The sequence below is a fragment of the Cynocephalus volans genome, chromosome 8, assembly GCF_027409185.1.
Source record: "Cynocephalus volans isolate mCynVol1 chromosome 8, mCynVol1.pri, whole genome shotgun sequence".
NCBI lineage: Eukaryota > Metazoa > Chordata > Mammalia > Dermoptera > Cynocephalidae > Cynocephalus > Cynocephalus volans.
The window spans coordinates 140309946-140333507 of record NC_084467.1 but is presented as its reverse complement, the minus strand read 5'-3'; the positions used below and the strand labels follow the sequence as shown (position 1 = coordinate 140333507).

The 23562-nt window shown below is 36.1% G+C and overlaps 1 protein-coding gene across 1 annotated transcript in view; it reads right to left on the bottom strand.

The window, feature by feature from the left end:
• The window catches only part of LOC134384026 (procollagen galactosyltransferase 2-like), a 235169-nt gene that overhangs the window by 134979 nt on the left and 76628 nt on the right, over positions 1-23562 (bottom strand). The window contains 1 exon segment of the mRNA XM_063105641.1: positions 17896-18015. Within this exon segment, the coding sequence (XP_062961711.1) occupies positions 17896-18015 (120 nt within the window).

Here is a 23562-nt window from a genome sequence, read left to right as displayed (position 1 = left end):
TTTCAAAAATAAATACTTGTTTTAGAAATTTTTACTTATAATATGAATAACAATAGTAATGGATTATAATCCATGAGACCACATTGATAAAAATAACTGAATAAACAAACAAAAGGGGGAAAGGGACAGATCTTCCTTACAGAATTCCATTAATGAATGTAGAAGTAACAATGGATATAGAAAATCACCATTAGAAAAACACTACAATAGTAATTACTGCAGGCAAAAATCATTCAATATATGCTAAAATTAGTGAGCAAAAATATAAGACCTAGGATAGATCTATACAGTTTGAGTATCTCCTGAAAAGACATTTATCAATTACAAAAGAAAAAAGAGAAACTGTTCAGTGAAGAAATCTGGCAGATATCACCTTAACCAAGTGATCAAAGTTAACATCACCAGTATTAAGACATACACCCCCTACCATGATGCACTGAGATGGGTGTAACAGCACTTGCATATGTTTTTTTTTTTTTTTTTTTTTTTTTTGCCAAAAACACATAACCACAATTAGATAAAACAGATAAACTCAAATTGAAGACTATTTTTCAAAGTAACTAGTACTCTTCAAAAGTATCAAGGTCATGAAAGAATTGGAAACAGTCACAGATTGGAGGAAACTAAAGAGACATCACTACTAAGTGCAATGTGGGATCCTGGATTGGATTCTGGACCAGAAAAAGTACATGAGTAGGAAAACTGATAAAATTTGAATAGGATTTCCAGATCAGTTAATAGCACTGTATCAATGTTAATTTCATGGTTTCTATAATCGTACTATGGTTATATAAGTTGTTAACTTTAACCTCTGTATTTTTTTCCCTACTTCTCTATCGGTCTAAATTTATTTCAAAATAAAGAATTAAAATTAAAAAAATTTTTGCTTTGGCCTTTGGAGTTATTTAGTCTAACGGGAAGAAGGGGAAGAGTTGTGGGAAAGAAAGCAAGCCATGAAAAAATGAAAAGAAAATGCCTGCTTGCCAACAAAACTGAGGAAATCACAAATATTCAAAATAATCTCTTCTACAGTTTAAATAACGTAAAGTTAAAATTTTAATTATACATTTGTTTTCTTAAGCACTAATTACTAATCACCCAAAATCTATTAGCTTTTTTGTTAAATATAAGTGCTTAATAAATGTTACTGCTCTCCAAAATAAAAAATATCCACAGATAAAAGATCTAATATCAACCTCAACTAGAGATGACTTTCCTTGCAAAAGCTTTATAAATTTTACTTACAAATTTTAATTAGAGTTTAATAGACACTGATTTTAAAAAATACACTTTAAAGCTGCCTTGAAGAACATGGACAAAGATTACAATCCATACACAATGATCTTTCTGTAGAAAGCAAATCTTTATAATAATCAAAGGTGGTAGGGGAAAAAAGTACTGGCCTTGAGTTTACACAATCTGGATTTTACTCCTGCTTCTCTACAAGTTTTAGCGGTGTGGCACTGAACTTTAACCTTCTGGGTCTCATCCATAAAGTGATCAGATTGGACCAGATTACATTTATGGCTTCTACCTGCTCTAAAATGCTATCAGTTAGGAGTGTGTGCATCTTCCTGTCTCCATACAGAGAATTCCATTTTGTGTTCCCTCTGCACTGATATGATAACCCCCCAGGTAAGCACTGTAGATGCTCAACAACCAATTAAGAATCATAGGTGAGTCAATCCTACTCCTGTCAGAATTACACATTCCAAAATGTCTTACCTAGTGGGTACCAGGATTTACATCAAATGATATCCTTGTAAAGTACCAAATCCCAATATAACCAGGCTCCTATGCATTCGTATTTAGGGAGGTGGGTAAAGGACTACTTTCTGTATTTTATTCTTGAAGCTCCAAATCCCTCAGGGCTTTAAAAGTAATTTGGTAAATCAGAGTAAAAATGAAATAGACTTCCCAAAAATTTTGAAGAAGTTACGTCTGTGTAGGGAGGAAGGGTGGACTGCTTTTCTTAGGCGACAATTCCTTTAATTTTTAATTATCCTTTAACTGTACTCCAAATTCCATTTAAGTTCAATGGAGGAAAAACCAAAGATCTGTAATCATGCATAAAGGTTTATCTGAGCATCACCTTAATTCCATATACAAAAGCAATGGATGTCAAAAGACATTCACAGGTTTACAGCAGTCCATATACAAGAGAAATCTCTCATACTATGACTATGAAAAAGCTAAGGAGAGTTTTTTAAGCCATAATGAGCAATCTATTACATACAGTATTCCATAAGGATCCTTCACACCATCAAGATTGAAAGTCCTTTACAGCATCAAGATTGAATTAAAAAGGGACAATAAAACTTCAGCAAAAAATCTTAGTTCCAGTTCTGTAACAAGGACATATCACATAGTGTCCTCAAATGTCAAAGTATCTGGTACCAAAAACATTATTTTAATATGGTAAGCAATACGATCCCCTTTAATTAAACCACAATTGACTTACTTTACAAAGAACTAGATTCACAAAATCTAAGTAATGTTACACTAGTGGCAGAACTACATTTACTACGTTTTTACTGCCTCTTAAAGTGTACATTGTACTATCTTATAACAACATTCTTGGAAAGTAATTTTAATATGAGTTTTTTAAATGCAGAATACAACACTTTTTGAGATCATAAAAGCTGAATTTATTAGAATGGAAGCTAAATGCCATCATTAAAAAAATATTATCAAAACAATCCAACAAAAATCTTGGTAAAGAGCAAGACAGAACCACCCTCTACTCTGAGCTACAAACTCCTATATCCAACTGCCTTCTCAACATGTCTACTTGACACATTCAAAATCAAACTCCTCATCTTTACCCAAAACTTGTTCCTCCTGATCTCAGAAAATGGCAAGTCCATTCTCACACTTCATATCTCATCCCAAATATTGTGTAGTCAACTTTCAGAATATAACCAGAATTTCATTTCTTCTCACCACCTCAACCCCTACCACCCTAGTTCTAGCCACAACCCTCTCTTATCTTATCCACTGAAATAATCTAACTGATCTCACTGCTTCTACCATTACCCCTGTCAGTTTACTCTATATTCTTGAGAATTAGCCTGCTAAAATCAAAGTGAGAGGTCACTTCTCTGCTCAAAACCCTCTAATGTAGGGTTCTCAAACTATTTGGTCTAAGGACTCCACTCTAAAAGAAATTACTTTGAGGAGCCCAAAGAGCTTGTGTTTATGACAGTTATAAATATCCAATACTTACTTACCATACTAGAAATTAAAACTGAAAAGTGCTTATTTTTGATTCGTTTAAAAATAATAGCAAACCCATCATATGTTAACCAAAAAAACTACAAAATAATAGTGAGAAAGTCATTGTTTCATATTTTTGGAAATCTTTTAAATATCTGTCTTAATAGAGACAGCGTAAAGATCTACAAGGGCCTGCAACACCCACACAAGCTCCCTTTACCCTCAGCCTCCTTACCTTCCTGACCTACTCTCCTCATGAATCTAACCCCCACTCACAATTCACTTCTACAGTCGCAGCCACACAATGAACTGCTGGTCCTGCCCTCAAGGTTTTGCACTAACTCTTCCCTCCCCTTGGAAAGCTAGTCCCCAGAAAGCAGTGTGGTTCACGTCATCACCTCCTTCTCTGCTTCAATGTCAATTTCTCAAGGAGAAATTGATCTCCCTATTTAAAATTGCAACTTGCCCCAGCCCTTCAGAACATTCTAGATCCCCCTTATCCTGTTCACTTTATTCCCATAGTTCATATTGTCTAATATGTACACTGCATGATATACCTATTTATTGCTTATTGCCTGTTTCCTACTTGAGAATGTAAACTCTTGGAGGGCAGATAACTTTGTTTTGCCATTTGCTATATTCCCAACAACTAGGTCCTTGGAAAAAAATCACCTTTTGAGCAAACCTTCTTAGGACCATTAGCACAAAAACATGCAAAGCTGCAAAATATAATCTCTCTCAGGCATCAACAGGGTATTTGCTTGACAACTCTACTAGCTTATTCTCCTTCCCTTTAAAGTAATATAAATGCACTGCTCTTCTGGAAAAAAGCTTGTTACCTTTATTCTGGACTTGTGAGATTTAGAGCACTTTGCTAGTAACATATGTTCACTGCATGAATGCTAAATTCCTCTACCTTAGATCAGATGAGAAGATAAAGTGCACAGGCATCTAAATATAGATTGATCTTAGCTTTTTAAAAAATCTAACCCATAAAAAAAGAGATGCCCCTACCAGGATTGCACCAAAGGGATTCTCATGATTCATTCCCCTTTCACTTTTTCATTACTCCTGTATTTACGGCCTGCATAGTCCTGATCAACCCTCTATTCAAAGCATATTTAGTAAAAATGTTCAAAATATAATAAAATAAAAGCTTTTAAAATTTCCTAAAAGTACAAACTGTTAATAAAATAGAACTGACATGCATAGAGTATAATCTAAGTTTTCTAAAAGAATATCTTACTAATCAAGGACAATGTAATGGCTTTTCACATATGCATTCAACAAATAGGTATTATATACCTACTACGTACCAGGCACTGGTCAAGGCCCTAGGTATACAGCAGTGTGCAAATATAGATATCGTCCCCTGGTGGAAATGGCAGCACACAATTAGTGAAGAGGAGGGAGATCTGTTAAAATCAGAATTTAGAGTAATGAGGTCTAATTATTTTCCATACACAGAGCCTCCCTAAGAAGTATGCTTGGAGGTCAGTGCTTTATTATTACACTATTTTTCCATGAACTTTCTGAAGTACCCTCACAGTATGGTCAGGTGGATTTCCTTACAGTCATTCTCATCTTATTACTCCCAGCTTCATTTTATAGTTAGGAAACTGAGGATTTGGGGGGATTAAGTACTTTCACCAAAGATCACATAACTTGTAAGTAAAAATGTCAGGATTCAAATCTAGGTCTGACTCTAAAAGCTATATTCTCTTAATCATACCACATGGCCTCTCCAGCATTATTGCTCTGTCCTCAAAATTAAATTTGGCTGCTGTGAGAGCAGGTGGTCAAAACTGTGGGAAAAATGGTGATGACAGACCATAAGAGCAAGATAGAGAAGAGGAAAAAGATGGGAAAGAGAGTAGAAAATGGAGCAATGGATAAAGAGGAAAGAGGAAAACATAGACACATATACAGTGATAACAAAGGAAAGAAAGAATGGTATATCCAAATTAAAACTGGAATGAAAGTCAGATTAAAGAGTCTCATTTTAGGCTCTGTCAAGAACTAAGTGTGCACCCTCCAACAAATCATTTAAGCTTTTCACAGTCCATGTCTACTCATCTATCTATAAGGACATCTAAGATTATTCTAGAGCTACACTCTGAGTTTGATAGAATAAATTCTTTCACATGAACAACAGATATGTGTAAAGTGGCTGGCACATAACAGGTATTCATGAATATGCTATCACTGACTGAATACCTCCTATCTTTCTATGACATCAGGCACTGTACTGGGGAAACACTGGTAAGCAATTTGGTCCCTGCCACCACAATACTTCTAGTATTAAGAACCAGCTTCAATGTAAATAGATTAGAGGGCTAGAAATGACTGACAGATGAGGCTCAGTGTCCTGGGGTATAAATACCTGGACCTGAACACTAGACAAAGCAGTTTTTAAAATGAGTTAGCCCAAGTTCTGTGGTTTCATTTGGTTGCTACAATAAGAAAAAACAAGCTACTGGAAAATTGGATTTCAGACACTTTAATCCTCACTTTATTATATTTTAAAACAAGAATAAAAGTGGAAAAAACACTCTGAAGGCAAATAATTATGTCGATGGATATGAAACCTGAAAAAAGCTTAAAAGATACGCTTCTGGCCACCACAAGGATTTTTTTCTCAAACCTCAGTGTCTGACTCCTTGCATCCCTACACTGAACTGATATTTTACATAATGCTTGTGATTATTCAAGCAAGTGGTTATTTTTCCTGCTCAAGGTACTTTTTCATTTATTCAAAAACTTCCCCAGACAGACATAAATGAACAAATGTATATTTTAGAGTAGCCATGCTAAGGTTTACACGTTCAAGGTACCATTCAAATTAGGGAATTATCCTTGATATCAATAATATGTATTTTTCCCCAGTGGAAAGTTCATAATGAACAGAATAAAAACAAAGATGTTCTTCACCAACGCCTGCCTTGGTAGGAAAGTGAAAAATTATTGATTATAAACTTAAAAACTTATTTCAACCAACATTCCACCATCATCACATTGCAACTTGAAAATGAGTGAAATCCAGTCATTAGAAATGAATCTCTGATGTGAGTTAGAGATGGAACTCTCCCTAACAGCAATTTAAAACCAAACACTCCTAGGAAGATGAAGTCGCAAGCCCTACCATCTTTAGTTGAATAATTTCCTAGGAAACAGAAGGATAAGAACCACATTAACAACCCCCAATACACTATATTTTAAAGCAGGGAAGTGGCAGAGGCAGAACAATCTCTCAAAACCAGACTAACTCACAGGTGCCTGGGACATTAGTAGTAAACATCAGTAAGAGGCACATCAGAAGATCAAAATGTACAAAAAGTGAACCCACTTTAAGAAAGTCAGTACTCAATGGAGTAAGTGTTGAAACAAACAATATTCTGAACAAACTTCCTCCATTCTGAATATGTTGTGTCATCTCTTGTGAAAAGAATGATACTTTCAAGTCATGAGAGCTATTTACACAGTCAACAGACATCCTTAAGAGCTGTAGTTATTATAGCTAAAGATGATTAATGTAATGTGCATATAAAGGAGGACAAGGCAAGATAAGAGAAAAACCTTGACTCTCCATGTTTCTGTCCAGGACACTAAACGACCAGTTCACAAGTTAGGTAAATTTTACTTTTTAAAAGAATTTACAAAGCTGATAGCATGACTGTAAATAATAATCTATGATGAAGAATGAAGAAACAAACTGCCAAAAGCACAATCTCTAAAACAAACAAACAAAAAAATCTATTGAAATGTTTTAGTTTGTCTCCATTTCTTCATCTATAAAATGGAGTTGTTCCTAGCTCGCAGGATTGCTGTCAAGATTACAAGACTGTGTGTGTGCTTATAAGATGGCTAATATATATATATCTCCAAAGTTATAATAATAATGGTCATCAATATCATTGTAAAATTATATATACCGGAAATAACTGTATTCTTACAGACAGGTCTAAAGGATAGTACCTGCTGATCTGACAAATATCTGTAATCTGAAACTGATCTTTTCTAAGACGCTATAGGCATGCTTAGAAAAGTCACCTACCAAATGCTATTTCCAAATGACTTCTCACATGTAGACATGTCATAAAAATAAAATAGGAAAGTGAAGGTAGAATGTAAAAAGGACACATCTTAACTTCAACGAAGTTTTGCTGTGCTCCTCCTCAAATTTTCAACAATAAAGTCCAGAAAATCTAATGAACTTTCAAATACGAAACCCACAGTACATTCAACTTATTAAAAATGACCCTCAAATACTTGAGGCAAATGGTCTCTACCGCACTTTTCCCACAACAAATGCTTTCAAAAGGTCAGAGCTTTTTGAGCCAAGACCTGCCTTTTTTTGGTTTAAACACTTCTGTGGAGTTTAAAATTATTTTAATCTCAAATGAATAATTTGGGGAAAAGAAGGTTGGGAAGGGGGACATTCTAGCTTGTAACTTTATAATGCATATTTTCATAACCTTGTAATGCATATTTGCATAACTGTAACTCAAAACCTTAAAACAGTTATCTAAGTAAAAACAAACAAAACAACTGAAAGGCATCATATCTTATACTGTCAACTTGAAACTGCAATATGACTGTGATCACTCTCCTTAAATTACAGCACCCTGACAATCCAGTAAATCTTGAGCTAATTTAGTGATGTGACTATTCAAACACATGATTCTAAAATCCTTTCACAACAACTCAAAATCTGATACTTCAGGTGTTTCAGACTCTGGCATAAACAATCTTGAACTAAATTTGTGGCTACATTTATCACAATAACATTTGTGCTTTGGATGTGGATTTAAGCATATCACAAGAAAAACCCTTTTTAAAAAGTAAGCCATCACCAGTATCTATGGGAATTGAATTTCATATCAGCTTATAAACAACTAATTATACTCAGCCAATTATACTTTGATAATCAATACATGAAATCTGCAGCCTGCTACAGAAATAGTAAAATTTTTAATGTAAGTACTATATACACACATACACTACTTATTACCACTAAAATTATAAACAAATATACAAATTACATATATATTGTATGTATATGAGCATACCTTATTCTAGCTTCATCTGATATGTTAAACTGCATAAAATTTTAGTTTTTTGTCTGAACGTGAAAATAAAGCTTTCCACATGTCCATTTCCTGGATCAGAAGCATCAGAGCTAAAATAACGATACTATATTTCTATCACAAAGGCTTAGCATAAAAAATATTAACCTTTAGGTTCTATATCTGAATTTTAAAACTTGCCACAGCTTAATTAAGCCAAATAAACTAAATAACCCAAATGACTAAGCATCTATGTGACTAACAAAGGAATAAAAGCAGTTGATTTATTTCAAACTTGTTTTCCATGCAAATCTCAAAGATGGCTAACTATTCAAATGTATCCTCAACATTACACAAAAAGCTCTCTTCTCACATGGACGTAACCAATCTTCGAAAGGTCTAGCACTTATAATAATTTAGACAAAACTATGTTAAATGACAAAGATACAAAAAAGGAATACTCCTATTTTTTCTTGGTTTTCATACCTTCGGTCTCAGGTCCACCAGCTAAATAAACTGTTTCCTAAATACAGAGAATTTGTAAAACTTTTTTCTTCCTTCATTCTTTGCTTTCTCAATCATCAAATATTAAGTTCCCACATCAGCTTTAAAGCCAAACACTTCTATAATTCTATACTTAAAGATAAGAGAGATGTAACAGAGCCACATCCTTATTATATAATATACCATGCTTCCCAGAAAACATAATCAGGTCAGGGTTGTGTATTCAAGCAAAAGCTAATAACCCTCTAGAAGTAATCCTTATTTCCCTTTAGAACCCAGCTGGTTCAATAAGTATAATAATACTATTTTTATATTTTACATTAGCATTTTTACATTTTAAACATTTACCACCCCTGGATAGGCCTCACTTTTCAATACTCACAAATAATTATCTGAACTTGGACATAGCTACTTGTTAATAAATATGTGTATCATGGGGGGGATAGTGCATCTCAAAATACATACCACAATGTACCTAGATTCATGGTTAAACACTCTAAATTCTGTATATCAAAGGTCAGGTTAGTCCTGAGAAATGACAAGCATTAGTCACTTACAGATAAAAAAAAAAAATTACAAGTTCAGATTTCCTATAATAGAAATTCTGCCATTCTATGTTTAAATTTTAGAATACAAACTGTTTAAAATACAATATAAAACAGTAAAGACTGATAATTTATATGACAGACATTCTATTAGTTGAGTGTTACTTGTAAATCCAGAGTACTCTGCATCGTTTAAGACTGCAGTTCCTTGAATACATGGCAGAAACATGAAATACATGGCATATGACTAGAAATGTAGTAAATGGATTTCAGTTCATTAGGTATATCATGTGCTGAGATATAAAAGGATAGCAATATTTTAAATATTTAATAGAATACAAAATGTATGTGCTAAAGGCTTTCTTTACATATAAAGCTTAAGCAACTTTAAACCAACTATCTCTAGCTCTTAAACAGAACACTCAGTGTCATTCATCTGAACTAAGCAGGCCAAGCAAAATATCCTATGATTCCTATGCTCTCCTCAATGTCGAAATGGGTGGATAAATTTAAAGCCTGTTCTCTCAAGAGTTGCTTTATAGGCAATTTTCTCCCAGTATCAAGGTCTGCAATTTCCATTTGGCTGCCAGTTTGCGATTAAATTCATCACCTTTATTATAAAAATGTGCTTTACTCCATGGCCTGCTGCACAAGAACTATAAGGAAAACATTTTTCACTGCTAACGGCAAAATCATTCTAAGGCAACCACTACATCCATTCAGACATTAGCTTCTTCAACCTGATGAAGCAGCCTATCACTCAGAGAAAAAACCTGTAACAACTGTATAACCCACAGAAACTAAATTCCATAGAATTTTACCAAGTTTTTTGGATAAAATACAACTAAACTTCTAATTTTTAAATTCAGTGATATTGTGAATGAATTAACCACAGATGAAAAGCCAATCAATATAAGGTATTGCCAAACTGCAGTCAAAAGACATAATCATTTTTAAGTGTTGGATAATTAAGTATCTATCTTTTACTCCATTATTTAGAACTTCATGGTTTGTTTTATAGTTTAATTTTCACCACCTGGGCAAACAGCTAATGGTCAAACATATATGTTTATACAACACTTTGACCTGACTTTAACATTTCTTAATAAGTCACAATATAGAGGAGAAAAAAGTCAAAAAAGGAGTATTCCCCAAATACTGACAATAAAGCTACTCATCATGACATATTTAGAAAAATATTATTTGTGAAATACAGATTCTTTTTAAAAGATTACCTATATAATCATCAATATTTACTGACAAAATTGGCCAAGAAGCCAAAAATTCAGAAATGCTTTATTTTCAAGAAAACTTGATATTATTCATTTTAGAATTTACAGGGGTAAAAGACAGATAATTAGATTTCATATTAAATTAAGCCTGTAACAACAGGAGTTATCAGATTACATAATACGTGAACCTATGAGAAACTTTCATCTTCCTACTGGGAAACAGTGTGGTCTGTTCCATCTTAAACGTGGCTTGCCTCTGTTATAGCAGTTAAAGCACTGCAGTTTTTTACTTTCATTTCTCTCTCCATATCACTGTTTGGCCCCTTGAGGACTAGAATATATCTTACTCATCTTTGTATCACAGCACCCAGCAAAATACCGGATGTTTAAAAAAGTTTGTTGAACGCTAAATCATAGAAAGAGTCAACATCAGTTTTGCTTAAACTGTGCAAGTCACAACCCATTAAATCAATATTATTAGTCACAATCAGCATTTTTAAAAATGAAATATAACAGAAAAGTACTAGATCATGTAAAAACTCGTACAGACAAAAACTACTTCATGAAACTTTCATTTCAGTTGTATATTTTTATATATGTATATGTACATATTCTGGCTTCTAACAAAGTACTTCTCTTTCTGGGTAGCATTTTAAAAATTTAAGACACGTTACCTTTTTCTAGTTCATGTTTATAGTCAGGACATGTGTATTTGTTATTTAATAACAATAACATTAACAATCAAAGAGACTCTCAATTCACAAAATCAAAGACTTTCACTTGAGGATCCTCTTAATTATCACTACTTGCTCCAATACTTTCACTCTTTCACCCTTCTCAGGATCCAAGCCATCTGCCTTTAAACATCCACAAAGTAACTAATATTTTAATGTTCAAGGCTGCTCAACAACTTGAGACACATCTGCAGTACCATGTAACAAAACAGCAATGCTACTATGATATAACCTGTGATATTTAGTTAATACATTTCAATTAAAGAAATCGAATGAAAATCAAGTTTCATGTGGCTGAAAATGAAATGTGAAAAATAAGACTCATTCCCCTTACCACCGTGTAAAATAAATCAATTTTCCTATAACCTAAAAACAGACCTACGATTTTCTACCTCAGATCTTAACTTTCATCTTCCCTAATTACTATCATTCTCTTATGGGATCCATTTATCTCTCTACTCACTTCCCCTTTTCATGTTTTCTTTTATTCAAGATTTATAAAAAAACAACAAAGTGTCTTCAGACACCTCTTCTCAACTAATCACCCTTCAAAATTAAGGCAAAGCCTATCATAGCGTATAAAATACAATCTGTAGAGAACATCAACACAAACACATCTCTAAATATTAGTCTAGCAATGGCAGAGAATCTGAACTGAGTATTTGGAAGACAAGTGGCTTTCTCACTTTCTTTTATCTCTATCTTAGACTTTTAACTCATTATTCTAAGGCAAATAACCCAACTCTAAGGAAATGGGGGAAATGAACATCCTACACTAACAAGATTTTAAAGTATTTATATTTTGTATTACATGGACAGTGAAAACCCTTACGCAAAGACACATTCCGTTGGTCCCAGATCTAAATTTGGCCTGTTGAAAATTGCTAATGGAGACGACCATGAAGCCAGAAGAACCTCTTGTCTTTGGCTTAACATCAGTTTAATGATAACATTACTCTGTACATTAGATGCTTAATTTTATTCTTATTTAGAGGAAAAGTTAAGAATACCCTGGGTAGATATTTCAAGTGATGAAATAGAATTTAAAATAATTAAGTCTATTCACATCAGAAGATAGTCATATTACACAAATTATCAGTCAGAACATAACTCTCCTTAGAGGGGATCAGGCCTACAGATACTCTTACTTGATAATAATATAAGTTAGATCTATAGGTCTTTCTGTCACAAAAACCATTCCTGAAACCAGCAATTTCTAACCTTTAAAAGTGCTGCAAACACTTTGTAAATGAACTTCATTTACATATATACTGAAGAATGAAATTGATCTCTAAGATCCATTCCAGCTTTAAAATCTCCGAATTACAGGTTTTTTCTTTGAACAAAAATATTTGGGCCTTCCAAGTGAAATGCTATTACTCTACCATAAACCCTTATACTTCCCTTTTTTAAAGACTGCCACAAACTATAAAGGTCATCAACACTTCACTTTATGACATGACTGAACAACAAGAGGAAAAAAGAGAAAATATATTCACAGATTAAAATCTAAATTCACCAAAAAAACCCTCAACTGGTTAATATCTTACAGATCTCACAAAACTATTTCAATACTGCATCTTAATGCTTGTTTAAATGAACAATAATGTTATTTCCAAAATTTAATAATTCTTCCTCACCTTACAATTCAGTAGTTCCCATATTTAAAAATTTTAGAAAGAAACCAGGTTTATGTTAGAACATGAGCATACTTCTCTGCGTATACCTACTTTAATGCAAGTTTCATTGATGTTTAAGTGTTCTGGCTTCTATGTCAGTTTTCTTGTACTTAGAAATTTACATTTTAGAAAACATCAGGTATAAATTATTATTTAAACAATGGATATATTTTGGGCCAGCCCATGGTTCACTCGGGAGAGGTGTGGCGCTGAGAATACCAAGGCCCTGGGTTCGGATCCTATATAGGGATGGCCGGTTAGCTTACTGGTTGAGCATGGTGCTGACAACACCAAGCCGAGGGTTAAGATCCCCTTACCGGTCATCTTTAAAAAAATAATAATAATAATTTAATTAAAATAATAAACAATGGGTACATTTTAATTAAGTAAAATTCATTACTGAAACCATTTGGCTAAATTGTTATTTAATTAAAGCCAGAAAAAACACTTTTTCTTGCTTCCTTTCTGCTGAAACTTGAAGCCCAAGGAAACTGAAATTTGACTATTTATTCCAAAGGGTACTTTGATCTGACCTGACCCAGCATTCTCATTCAAAAATAGTTTAAGATTCCCAAACAATTATTATTTAATCCTACCTCCCCACCAAAGTTTCCTATTATATGTCCTCAAAGCACTACTATAAGAAGAAAAAGGAAAGAGAAAAGGTATTCCCCCTATGAAGTAGCTTTGGAAAATGCTCAATTAAACCAGATTAACTTTCTTTTCTGCAGATCCTGGATATTTAATATATCAATACATGCTGAATTCACAAAAGGAGTATGCAGCACTTCTCTGACTACAGAACCTTTCTATTCTTACACTACCTCAGGAGGCCAGTACTCCATGGAAGCTCCATAATCAGCTACAATGTATTTCGACAAAATAAAATTAAAATAAAAAATAAATAAATAAACTAAAAAATAAAAAAAATAAAAAAAAAGAATGAACTGACAAATGAATATCTGTATATTCAGCCATGGCGGACTGATGGCCATGAGATTCCAGTCCTGGAAGAGGAGAGAAGTGGCTGGTATGTTCACTGTGGCAATGGAACAAGAGCCATCACCTGGCTCCTGGGGCACTCACTCATTGCTTCTATCTGCACGTGGATGAGGTTCTCGATGTCTTCCTGCAGCATCTGATGGGGCTTCAGGGGGATGGGCAGGTAGCCATAGTGGTCTCTGTTGCAGAGGTACATCTGGATGCCTGAGGATCCAAGAGAGAGACAAGGCTGACCAATGAGAGAACGTACTTCTCAGTGACAACGGAGGAAAAGGAGACTGACCTGTGCACGATGCTGAATTGGACACCGAAATTCAACAAGTCATTGTTTCAGAAGCAAAAATGCTTCTTTATTAAAAAAGTAAAACATAAAATTGGGGCTAATAAAAACACTGGGCCATTCTTTAGCCCAGAGGAAGTTGATTTTTTCTCTCTGAAGTAAAAGCAAACTCATGGCCTGAAATGAACACTAAAGGCATGAAGGGATCAAAAGGAGGCAAGGAATTCCCATTCCGGAGAGAAGAATGGAGCACTGTAACCTACCTACAGGAAATAATGAGAAAACGAGGAATGAAATCCATATTTGAAATAAAAGCAAACAGGAAAATCCTGTAAGGCTGGCAGATTATTAAAGCTAAATCTAGGCATACATAGAACAAAAAATGAAAAAACAAAGGAAATTTAAAATTCTCCAAGTTTCTCCTTGGTTTTATTTCTTTCCTAAGTAGGCATGGATTTGGAGTCAACCAACAGACTTGAAACTTCCAAAATAAGTTCATAAAAGGGCAAAAGAGAGTCTGCATTTCAAGTCCCAGGAAGAATCTGCAGTGTGACAATACCAGAAATATGCCACAGTCCTCTCATATTCATGACAGGTCTTCATAGCCCCAGCTAGCAAACTCCAAGACTTTTAAATCATGTGTGCTCAACCAGACAGCTAGGAACACAGGAAGTTTGAAAATCTGAAGGAAATGGATAAATTTCTGGACACACACAGGCTCCCAAAACTCAACCATGAAGACGCAGAAAATTTGAACAGACCAATAACAATAAAGGAGATTGAAGCTGTTATCAGAAGGCTCCCAACAAAGAAAAGCCCAGGACCAGATGGATTCACAGCAGAATTTTACCAAACATTCAAAGAGGAATTGACACCGATTCTTTACAAACTGTTCCAAAAGATTGAAACAGACGCAAATCTCCCAAACTCATTCTATGAAGCAAACATCATCCTGATACCAAAACCAGGTAACGATATAACCAAAAAAAAGAAAACTACAGGCCAATATCCTTGATGAATATAGAAGCAAAAATCCTCACTAAAATACTAGCAAACAGAATACAGCAACACATACGTAAAATTATTCACCACGATCAAGTGGGATTCATCCCAGGGATGCAAGGTTGGTTCAACATACGCAAATCAATAAATGTGATACACCATATTAATAAAGTCAAACACAAGGACCATATGATCATCTCTATAGATGCTGAAAAAGCATCTGATAAAGTTCAGCACTCATTCATGACAAAGACCCTCTATAAGTTAGGTATAGAGGGAAAGTATCTCAACATAATTAAAGCCATATATGACAAACCCACTGCCAATATCATCCTGAATGGGGAAAAGCTGAAAGCTTTTCCTTTAAGAACAGGAACTAGACAAGGATGCCCACTCTCACCACTCCTATCCAACATAGTGTTGGAAGTACTAGCCAGAGCAATCAGAGAAGAGAAGGAAATAAAGGGCATCCAGTTTGGAAAAGATGAAGTCAAACTGTCCCTGTTTGCAGATGACATGATCCTATATATCGAACAGCCTAAAACCTCTACAAAAAACTTGTGGGAATTGATAAATGATTTCAGCACAGTAGCAGGATACAAAATCAACACACAAAAATCAGTAGCATTTCTTTTCTCCAATAGTGAACATGCAGAATGAGAAATCAAGAAAGCCTGCCCATTTATAATAGCCACCAAAAAAATAAAATACTTAGCAATTGAGTTAACCAAGGAGGTGAAAAATCTCTATAGTGAGAACTACAAACCACTGCTGAGAGAAATTAGAGAGGATACAAGAAGATGGAAAGATATCCCATGCTCTTGGATTGGAAGAATCAACATAGTGAAAATGTCCATACTACCCAAAGTGATGTACAAATTTAATGCAATCCCCATCAAAATTCCAAAGACATTTTTCTCAGAAATGGAAAGAACTATCCAGACATTTATATGGAATAATAAAAGACCATGCATAGCCAAAGCAATACTGAGCAAAAAAAATAAAGCTGGAGGCATAACACTACCTGACTTTAAACTATACTACAAAGCTATAATAATCAAAACAGTATGGTACTGGCATAAAAACAGACACACTGATCAATGGAATAGAATAGAGAATCCAGAAATCAACCCACACACTTACTGCCATCTGATCTTTGACAAAGGCACCAAGCCTATTCACTGGGGAAGGGACTGCCTCTTCAGCAAATGGTGCTGGGATAACTGGATATCCATATGCAGGAGAATGAAACTAGACCCATACCTCTCACCATATACTAAAATCAACTCAAAATGGATTAAGGATTTAAATATACACCCTGAAACAATAAAACTTCTTAAAGAAAACACAGGAGAAACACTTCAGGAAATAGGACTGGACACAGACTTCATGAATATGACCCCAAAAGCACGGGCAACCAAAGGAAAAATAAACAAATGGGATTCTATCAAACTAAAAAGCTTCTGCACAGCAAAAGAAACAACTAACAGAGTTAAAAGACAACCAACAGAGTGGGAGAAAATATTTGCGAAATATACATCTGACAAAGGATTAATATCCAGAATATATAAGGAACTCAAACAACTTTACAAGAAGAAAACAAGCAACCCAATTAAAAAATGGGCAAAAGAGCTAAGTAGGCATTTCTCTAAGGAAGATATACAAATGGCCAACAGACATATGAAAAAATGCTCAACATCACTCAGCATCCGGGAAATGCAAATCAAAACCACACTGAGATACCATCTCACCCCAGTTAGGATGGCTAAAATCCAAAAGACTCTCAACGATAAATGCTGGCGAGGCTGCGGAGAAAAAGGAACTCTCATACATTGTTGGTGGGACTGCAAAATGGTGCAGCCTCTATGGAAAATGGTATGGAGGTTCCTCAAACAATTGCAGATAGATCTACCATACGACCCAGCTATCCCACTGTTGGGAATATACCCAGAGGAATGGAAATCATCAAGTCGAAGGTATACCTGTTCCCCAATGTTTACCGCAGCACTCTTTACAATAGCCAAGAGTTGGAACCAGCCCAAATGCCCATCATCAGATGAGTGGATACGGAAAATGTGGTACATCTACACAATGGAATACTACTCAGCTATAAAAACGAATGAAATACTGCCATTTGCAACAACATGGATGGACCTTGAGAGAATTATATTAAGTGAAACAAGTCAGGCACAGAAAGAGAAATACCACATGTTCTCACTTATTGGTGGGAGCTAAAAATTAATATATAAATTCACACACACACACACACACACACACACAAAAACCGTGGGGGGGGGGGAGAAGATATAACAACCACAATTATTTGAAGTTGATACGATAAGCAAACAGAAAGGACATTGTTGGGGGGGAGGGGGGAGGGAGAAGGGAGGGAGGTTTTGGTGATGGGGAGCAATAATCAGCCACAATGTATATCGACAAAATAAAATTAAAATAATAAATAAATAAATAAATAAACTAAAAAAAAAAAAGAATGAACTGACAAATGAATAGCTGTATATTCAGCCATGGCGGACTGATGGCCATGAGATTCCAGTCCTGGAAGAGGAGAGAAGTGGCTGGTATGTTCACTGTGGCAATGGAACAAGAACCATCACCTGGCTCCTGGGGCACTCACTCATTGCTTCTATCTGCACGTGGATGAGGTTCTCGATGTCTTCCTGCAGCGTCTGATGGGGCTTCAGGGGGATGGGCAGGTAGCCATAGTGGTCTCTGTTGCAGAGGTACATCTGGATGCCTGAGGATCCAAGAGAGAGACAAGGCTGACCAATGAGAGAACGTACTTCTCAGTGACAACTGAGGAAAAGGAGACTGACCTGTGCACGATGCTGAATTTGACACCGAAATTCAACAAGTCATTGTTTCAGAAGCAAAAATGCTTCTTTATTAAAAAACTAAAACATAAAATTGGGGCTAATAAAAACACTGGGCCATTCTTTAGCCCAGAGGAAGTTGATTTTTTCTCTCTGAAGTAAAAGCAAACTCATGGCCTGAAATGAACACTAAAGGCATGAAGGGATCAAAAGGAGGCAAGGAATTCCCATTCCGGAGAGAAGAATGGAGCACTGTAACCTACCTACAGGAAATAATGAGAAAACGAGGAATGAAATCCATATTTGAAATAAAAGCAAACAGGAAAATCCTGTAAGGCTGGCAGATTGTTAAAGCTAAATCTAGGCATACATAGAACAAAAAATGAAAAAACAAAGGAAATTTAAAATTCTCCAAGTTTCTCCTTGGTTTTATTTCTTTCCTAAGTAGGCATGGATTTGGAGTCAACCAACAGACTTGAAACTTCCAAAATAAGTTCATAAAAGGGCAAAAGAGAGTCTGCATTTCAAGTCCCAGGAAGAATCTGCAGTGTGACAATGCCAGAAATATGCCACAGTCCTCTCATATTCATGACTGGTCTTCATAGCCCCAGCTGGCAAACTCCAAGACTTTTAAATCATGTGTGCTCAACCAGACAGCTAGGAACACAGGAAGTTTGAAAATCTGAAGGAAATGGATAAATTTCTGGACACACACAAGCTCCCAAAACTCAACCATGAAGACGCAGAAAATTTGAACAGACCAATAACAATAAAGGAGATTGAAGCTGGTATCAGAAGGCTCCCAACAAAGAAAAGCCCAGCACCAGATGGATTCACAGCAGAATTTTACCAAACATTCAAAGAGGAATTGACACCGATTCTTTACAAACTGTTCCAAAAGATTGAAACAGACGCAAATCTCCCAAACTCATTCTATGAAGCAAACATCATCCTGATACCAAAACCAGGTAACGATATAACCAAAAAAAAGAAAACTACAGGCCAATATCCTTGATGAATATAGAAGCAAAAATCCTCACTAAAATACTAGCAAACAGAATACAGCAACACATACGTAAAATTATTCACCACGATCAAGTGGGATTCATCCCAGGGATGCAAGGTTGGTTCAACATACGCAAATCAATAAATGTGATACACCATATTAATAAAGTCAAACACAAGGACCATATGATCATCTCTATAGATGCTGAAAAAGCATCTGATAAAGTTCAGCACTCATTCATGACAAAGACCCTCTATAAGTTAGGTATAGAGGGAAAGTATCTCAACATAATTAAAGCCATATATGACAAACCCACTGCCAATATCATCCTGAATGGGGAAAAGCTGAAAGCTTTTCCTTTAAGAACAGGAACTAGACAAGGATGCCCACTCTCACCACTCCTATCCAACATAGTGTTGGAAGTACTAGCCAGAGCAATCAGAGAAGAGAAGGAAATAAAGGGCATCCAGTTTGGAAAAGATGAAGTCAAACTGTCCCTGTTTGCAGATGACATGATCCTATATATCGAACAGCCTAAAACCTCTACAAAAAACTTGTGGGAATTGATAAATGATTTCAGCACAGTAGCAGGATACAAAATCAACACACAAAAATCAGTAGCATTTCTTTTCTCCAATAGTGAACATGCAGAATGAGAAATCAAGAAAGCCTGCCCATTTATAATAGCCACCAAAAAAATAAAATACTTAGCAATTGAGTTAACCAAGGAGGTGAAAAATCTCTATAGTGAGAACTACAAACCACTGCTGAGAGAAATTAGAGAGGATACAAGAAGATGGAAAGATATCCCATGCTCTTGGATTGGAAGAATCAACATAGTGAAAATGTCCATACTACCCAAAGTGATGTACAAATTTAATGCAATCCCCATCAAAATTCCAAAGACATTTTTCTCAGAAATGGAAAGAACTATCCAGACATTTATATGGAATAATAAAAGACCATGCATAGCCAAAGCAATACTGAGCAAAAAAAATAAAGCTGGAGGCATAACACTACCTGACTTTAAACTATACTACAAAGCTATAATAATCAAAACAGTATGGTACTGGCATAAAAACAGACACACTGATCAATGGAATAGAATAGAGAATCCAGAAATCAACCCACACACTTACTGCCATCTGATCTTTGACAAAGGCACCAAGCCTATTCACTGGGGAAGGGACTGCCTCTTCAGCAAATGGTGCTGGGATAACTGGATATCCATATGCAGGAGAATGAAACTAGACCCATACCTCTCACCATATACTAAAATCAACTCAAAATGGATTAAGGATTTAAATATACACCCTGAAACAATAAAACTTCTTAAAGAAAACACAGGAGAAACACTTCAGGAAATAGGACTGGACACAGACTTCATGAATATGACCCCAAAAGCACGGGCAACCAAAGGAAAAATAAACAAATGGGATTCTATCAAACTAAAAAGCTTCTGCACAGCAAAAGAAACAACTAACAGAGTTAAAAGACAACCAACAGAGTGGGAGAAAATATTTGCGAAATATACATCTGACAAAGGATTAATATCCAGAATATATAAGGAACTCAAACAACTTTACAAGAAGAAAACAAGCAACCCAATTAAAAAATGGGCAAAAGAGCTAAGTAGGCATTTCTCTAAGGAAGATATACAAATGGCCAACAGACATATGAAAACATGCTCAACATCACTCAGCATCCGGGAAATGCAAATCAAAACCACACTGAGATACCATCTCACCCCAGTTAGGATGGCTAAAATCCAAAAGACTCTCAACGATAAATGCTGGCGAGGCTGCGGAGAAAAAGGAACTCTCATACATTGTTGGTGGGACTGCAAAATGGTGCAGCCTCTATGGAAAATGGTATGGAGGTTCCTCAAACAATTGCAGATAGATCTACCATACGACCCAGCTATCCCACTGCTGGGAATATACCCAGAGGAATGGAAATCATCACGTCGAAGGTATACCTGTTCCCCAATGTTCACCGCAGCACTCTTTACAATAGCCAAGAGTTGGAACCAGCCCAAATGCCCATCATCAGGTGAGTGGATACGGAAAATGTGGTACATCTACACAATGGAATACTACTCAGCTATAAAAACGAATGAAATACTGCCATTTGCAACAACATGGGTGGACCTTGAGAGAATTATATTCAGTGAAATAAGTCAGGCACAGAAAGCGAAATACCACATGTTCTCACTTATTGGTGGGAGATAAAAATTAGTATATAATTCACACACACACACACACCAAAAAAAAAAGCAAAAAAAACTTGGGGGGGGAAGAAGATATAACAACCACAATTACTTGAAGTTGATACGACAAGCAAACAGAGGGGAGATTGGTGGAGCGGAGGGGGGAGAGAGGGGAGGGCGGGAGGTTCTGGTGATGGTGAGCAATAATCAACCACATTGTATATTGACAAAATAAAATTTAAAAAATAATAAAAATACTAATAAAAATAAATAAATAAAACAAGGGGATTAGATGAGAAAAAAATAATATGTAAAATAATATTAAAAAAATAAAATATAAAAATAATAATAATTAGATAAAGGAAAACTAACCATAGTCTATAAATAGCTCAGCTTGGAATCAGGTGCACATGATTATAGCAATAAGAACACTGACCACTGGTCTATCTTCAGTTACGTTGAGAGGACAAAGCATGAGAAGAGCGTGCTTGCCCGTGCAGGGCAGAGGGTGGAGAGAAGTCTCACTCCTTACCTTCTGCCGTGGAGCACCCACAGATACGCCCACAGTGAGAGTCAGGAAGGAGCAGGACAAGCATGTTATCTAGAACTATGAATGTGAATATTATACTATTGTTATTGCTTAAAGAGGTAAAATTGGTTGTCTTCTGGAAGAGAGAAACGGTGCGGGGGTAATGTGCAGAGAACTCATTTTTAAATAAACCTTGGGTGACTATTTGCACTCTTTTAACTATATGCATGAATAATTGGATACAAATAAATAAAATTAAAAAGGAATTACGTTGATAACTAAATAAAGTCTATGAAGGAATCTGGTACTCTCAGTAAAAGCTTCTTCTGGGGAAAACAATTTTCCCTTCAAAAAAGAAAGGCAAATTACACCACACTTTGAAGGACTTTGCTTTTCTTACAAAGACATTTGCTGGTACTCACATAGTGCCTTAACACTGCAGATTGATATAATTATCTCTATCCTTGGTGATGAAAAATCAGACTCAGAGGAGGTTGTGATTTGTCCGAGGTCATGCAGTAAGTAATTAGTGCCAAATCTTTGTCCATAATTGGCAATGCCACCCAGAATTTGGAAGCTGTCTTGGGACAATTAGTCAAGAGGGACTGCCATCTGCTCATGGGAGGCACTTTTGATCACTACCAGTGGTGTCCATGAGGCAGATCTGCCTACCCGTCACCCACAACCCTGCCTCTTTTGACTCACAGAAGACATGTGGAAGACGACTGGCTGGGGCCGGGGATGGTTCCTGTAGCCATGACACAGAGCCCAGATCACTGGCCACACGGGAGGTGAACTCTTGACCCTGGCCCCATTCCAGACACAGAGACTGGCCCATGCCCACGTGTTCTCTTCTTGGGCTGATGGGGAGCCAAGCCCAGCTCACCAGCACTCTTGAATTGCCCCTCAACCATCCCCCACATGTAGCAAGGGCTGGAGTCTGCGGTAGAAGATTTAGGACCAAGGTTTGTGGTTAGATGGTCCTTCCTGGGACATGGAAACCCTTTATTTCCTTGTGGACCTTTAAAAAATGATGCTCCAATGGATGATGCGCAGCTAGGGAGTGTCAGAAGAGTGAGAACAAAATAATACGAATCATCTTCCATCAGGACTCTTTCAAGGGAGAGAGGAAGAGCTTTGCTCTGGGCCTAAGAAAGGAAGCGCCTAGGGCCCTCCATAGGCTGCATATGACCCCCACACTCATTCATGTTTCTCCCCAAAATACTTCAATATAAATAAAATATGACCTTCGAACCACACAACTGTCAGGAAATATCTTTCATTTCCCCCAGATGACAGTGATTCTTTCCTGCCTTGACTCCCACCCCGTTCACCGTCTGTGCCACTGATCTGGCCCTCAGCTTTCACCGCTTCCTAACTATTAGCTATGTTTTCACGTGTAAAGATCTTCACTCCCCAACCAACACACAGTCTAACACAATACTAGGCACAAAAGTGAAGAATTGTGGATGGATCCTCTCTCCTTCCTTTTCTACCTCTCCTCTCCTCAAATGAATCACCAAACAGCGTTGGGCCTCTGTACCTGCTTTCAATGTTCCAGAAAGGCCCTTGGGAAGTCCGACCGATAAAACATAAAGTCCTAGTGAACAGGCCAAGAGAAGGGCAGAGCTGAAAAATCCCTACCCACCCTGTGTGTCAGTCTTCCAGCCCCAAATCCAGGTATTGGTTTTAAAAAACATAGCATAATAATTTAGTACACAGGGTCA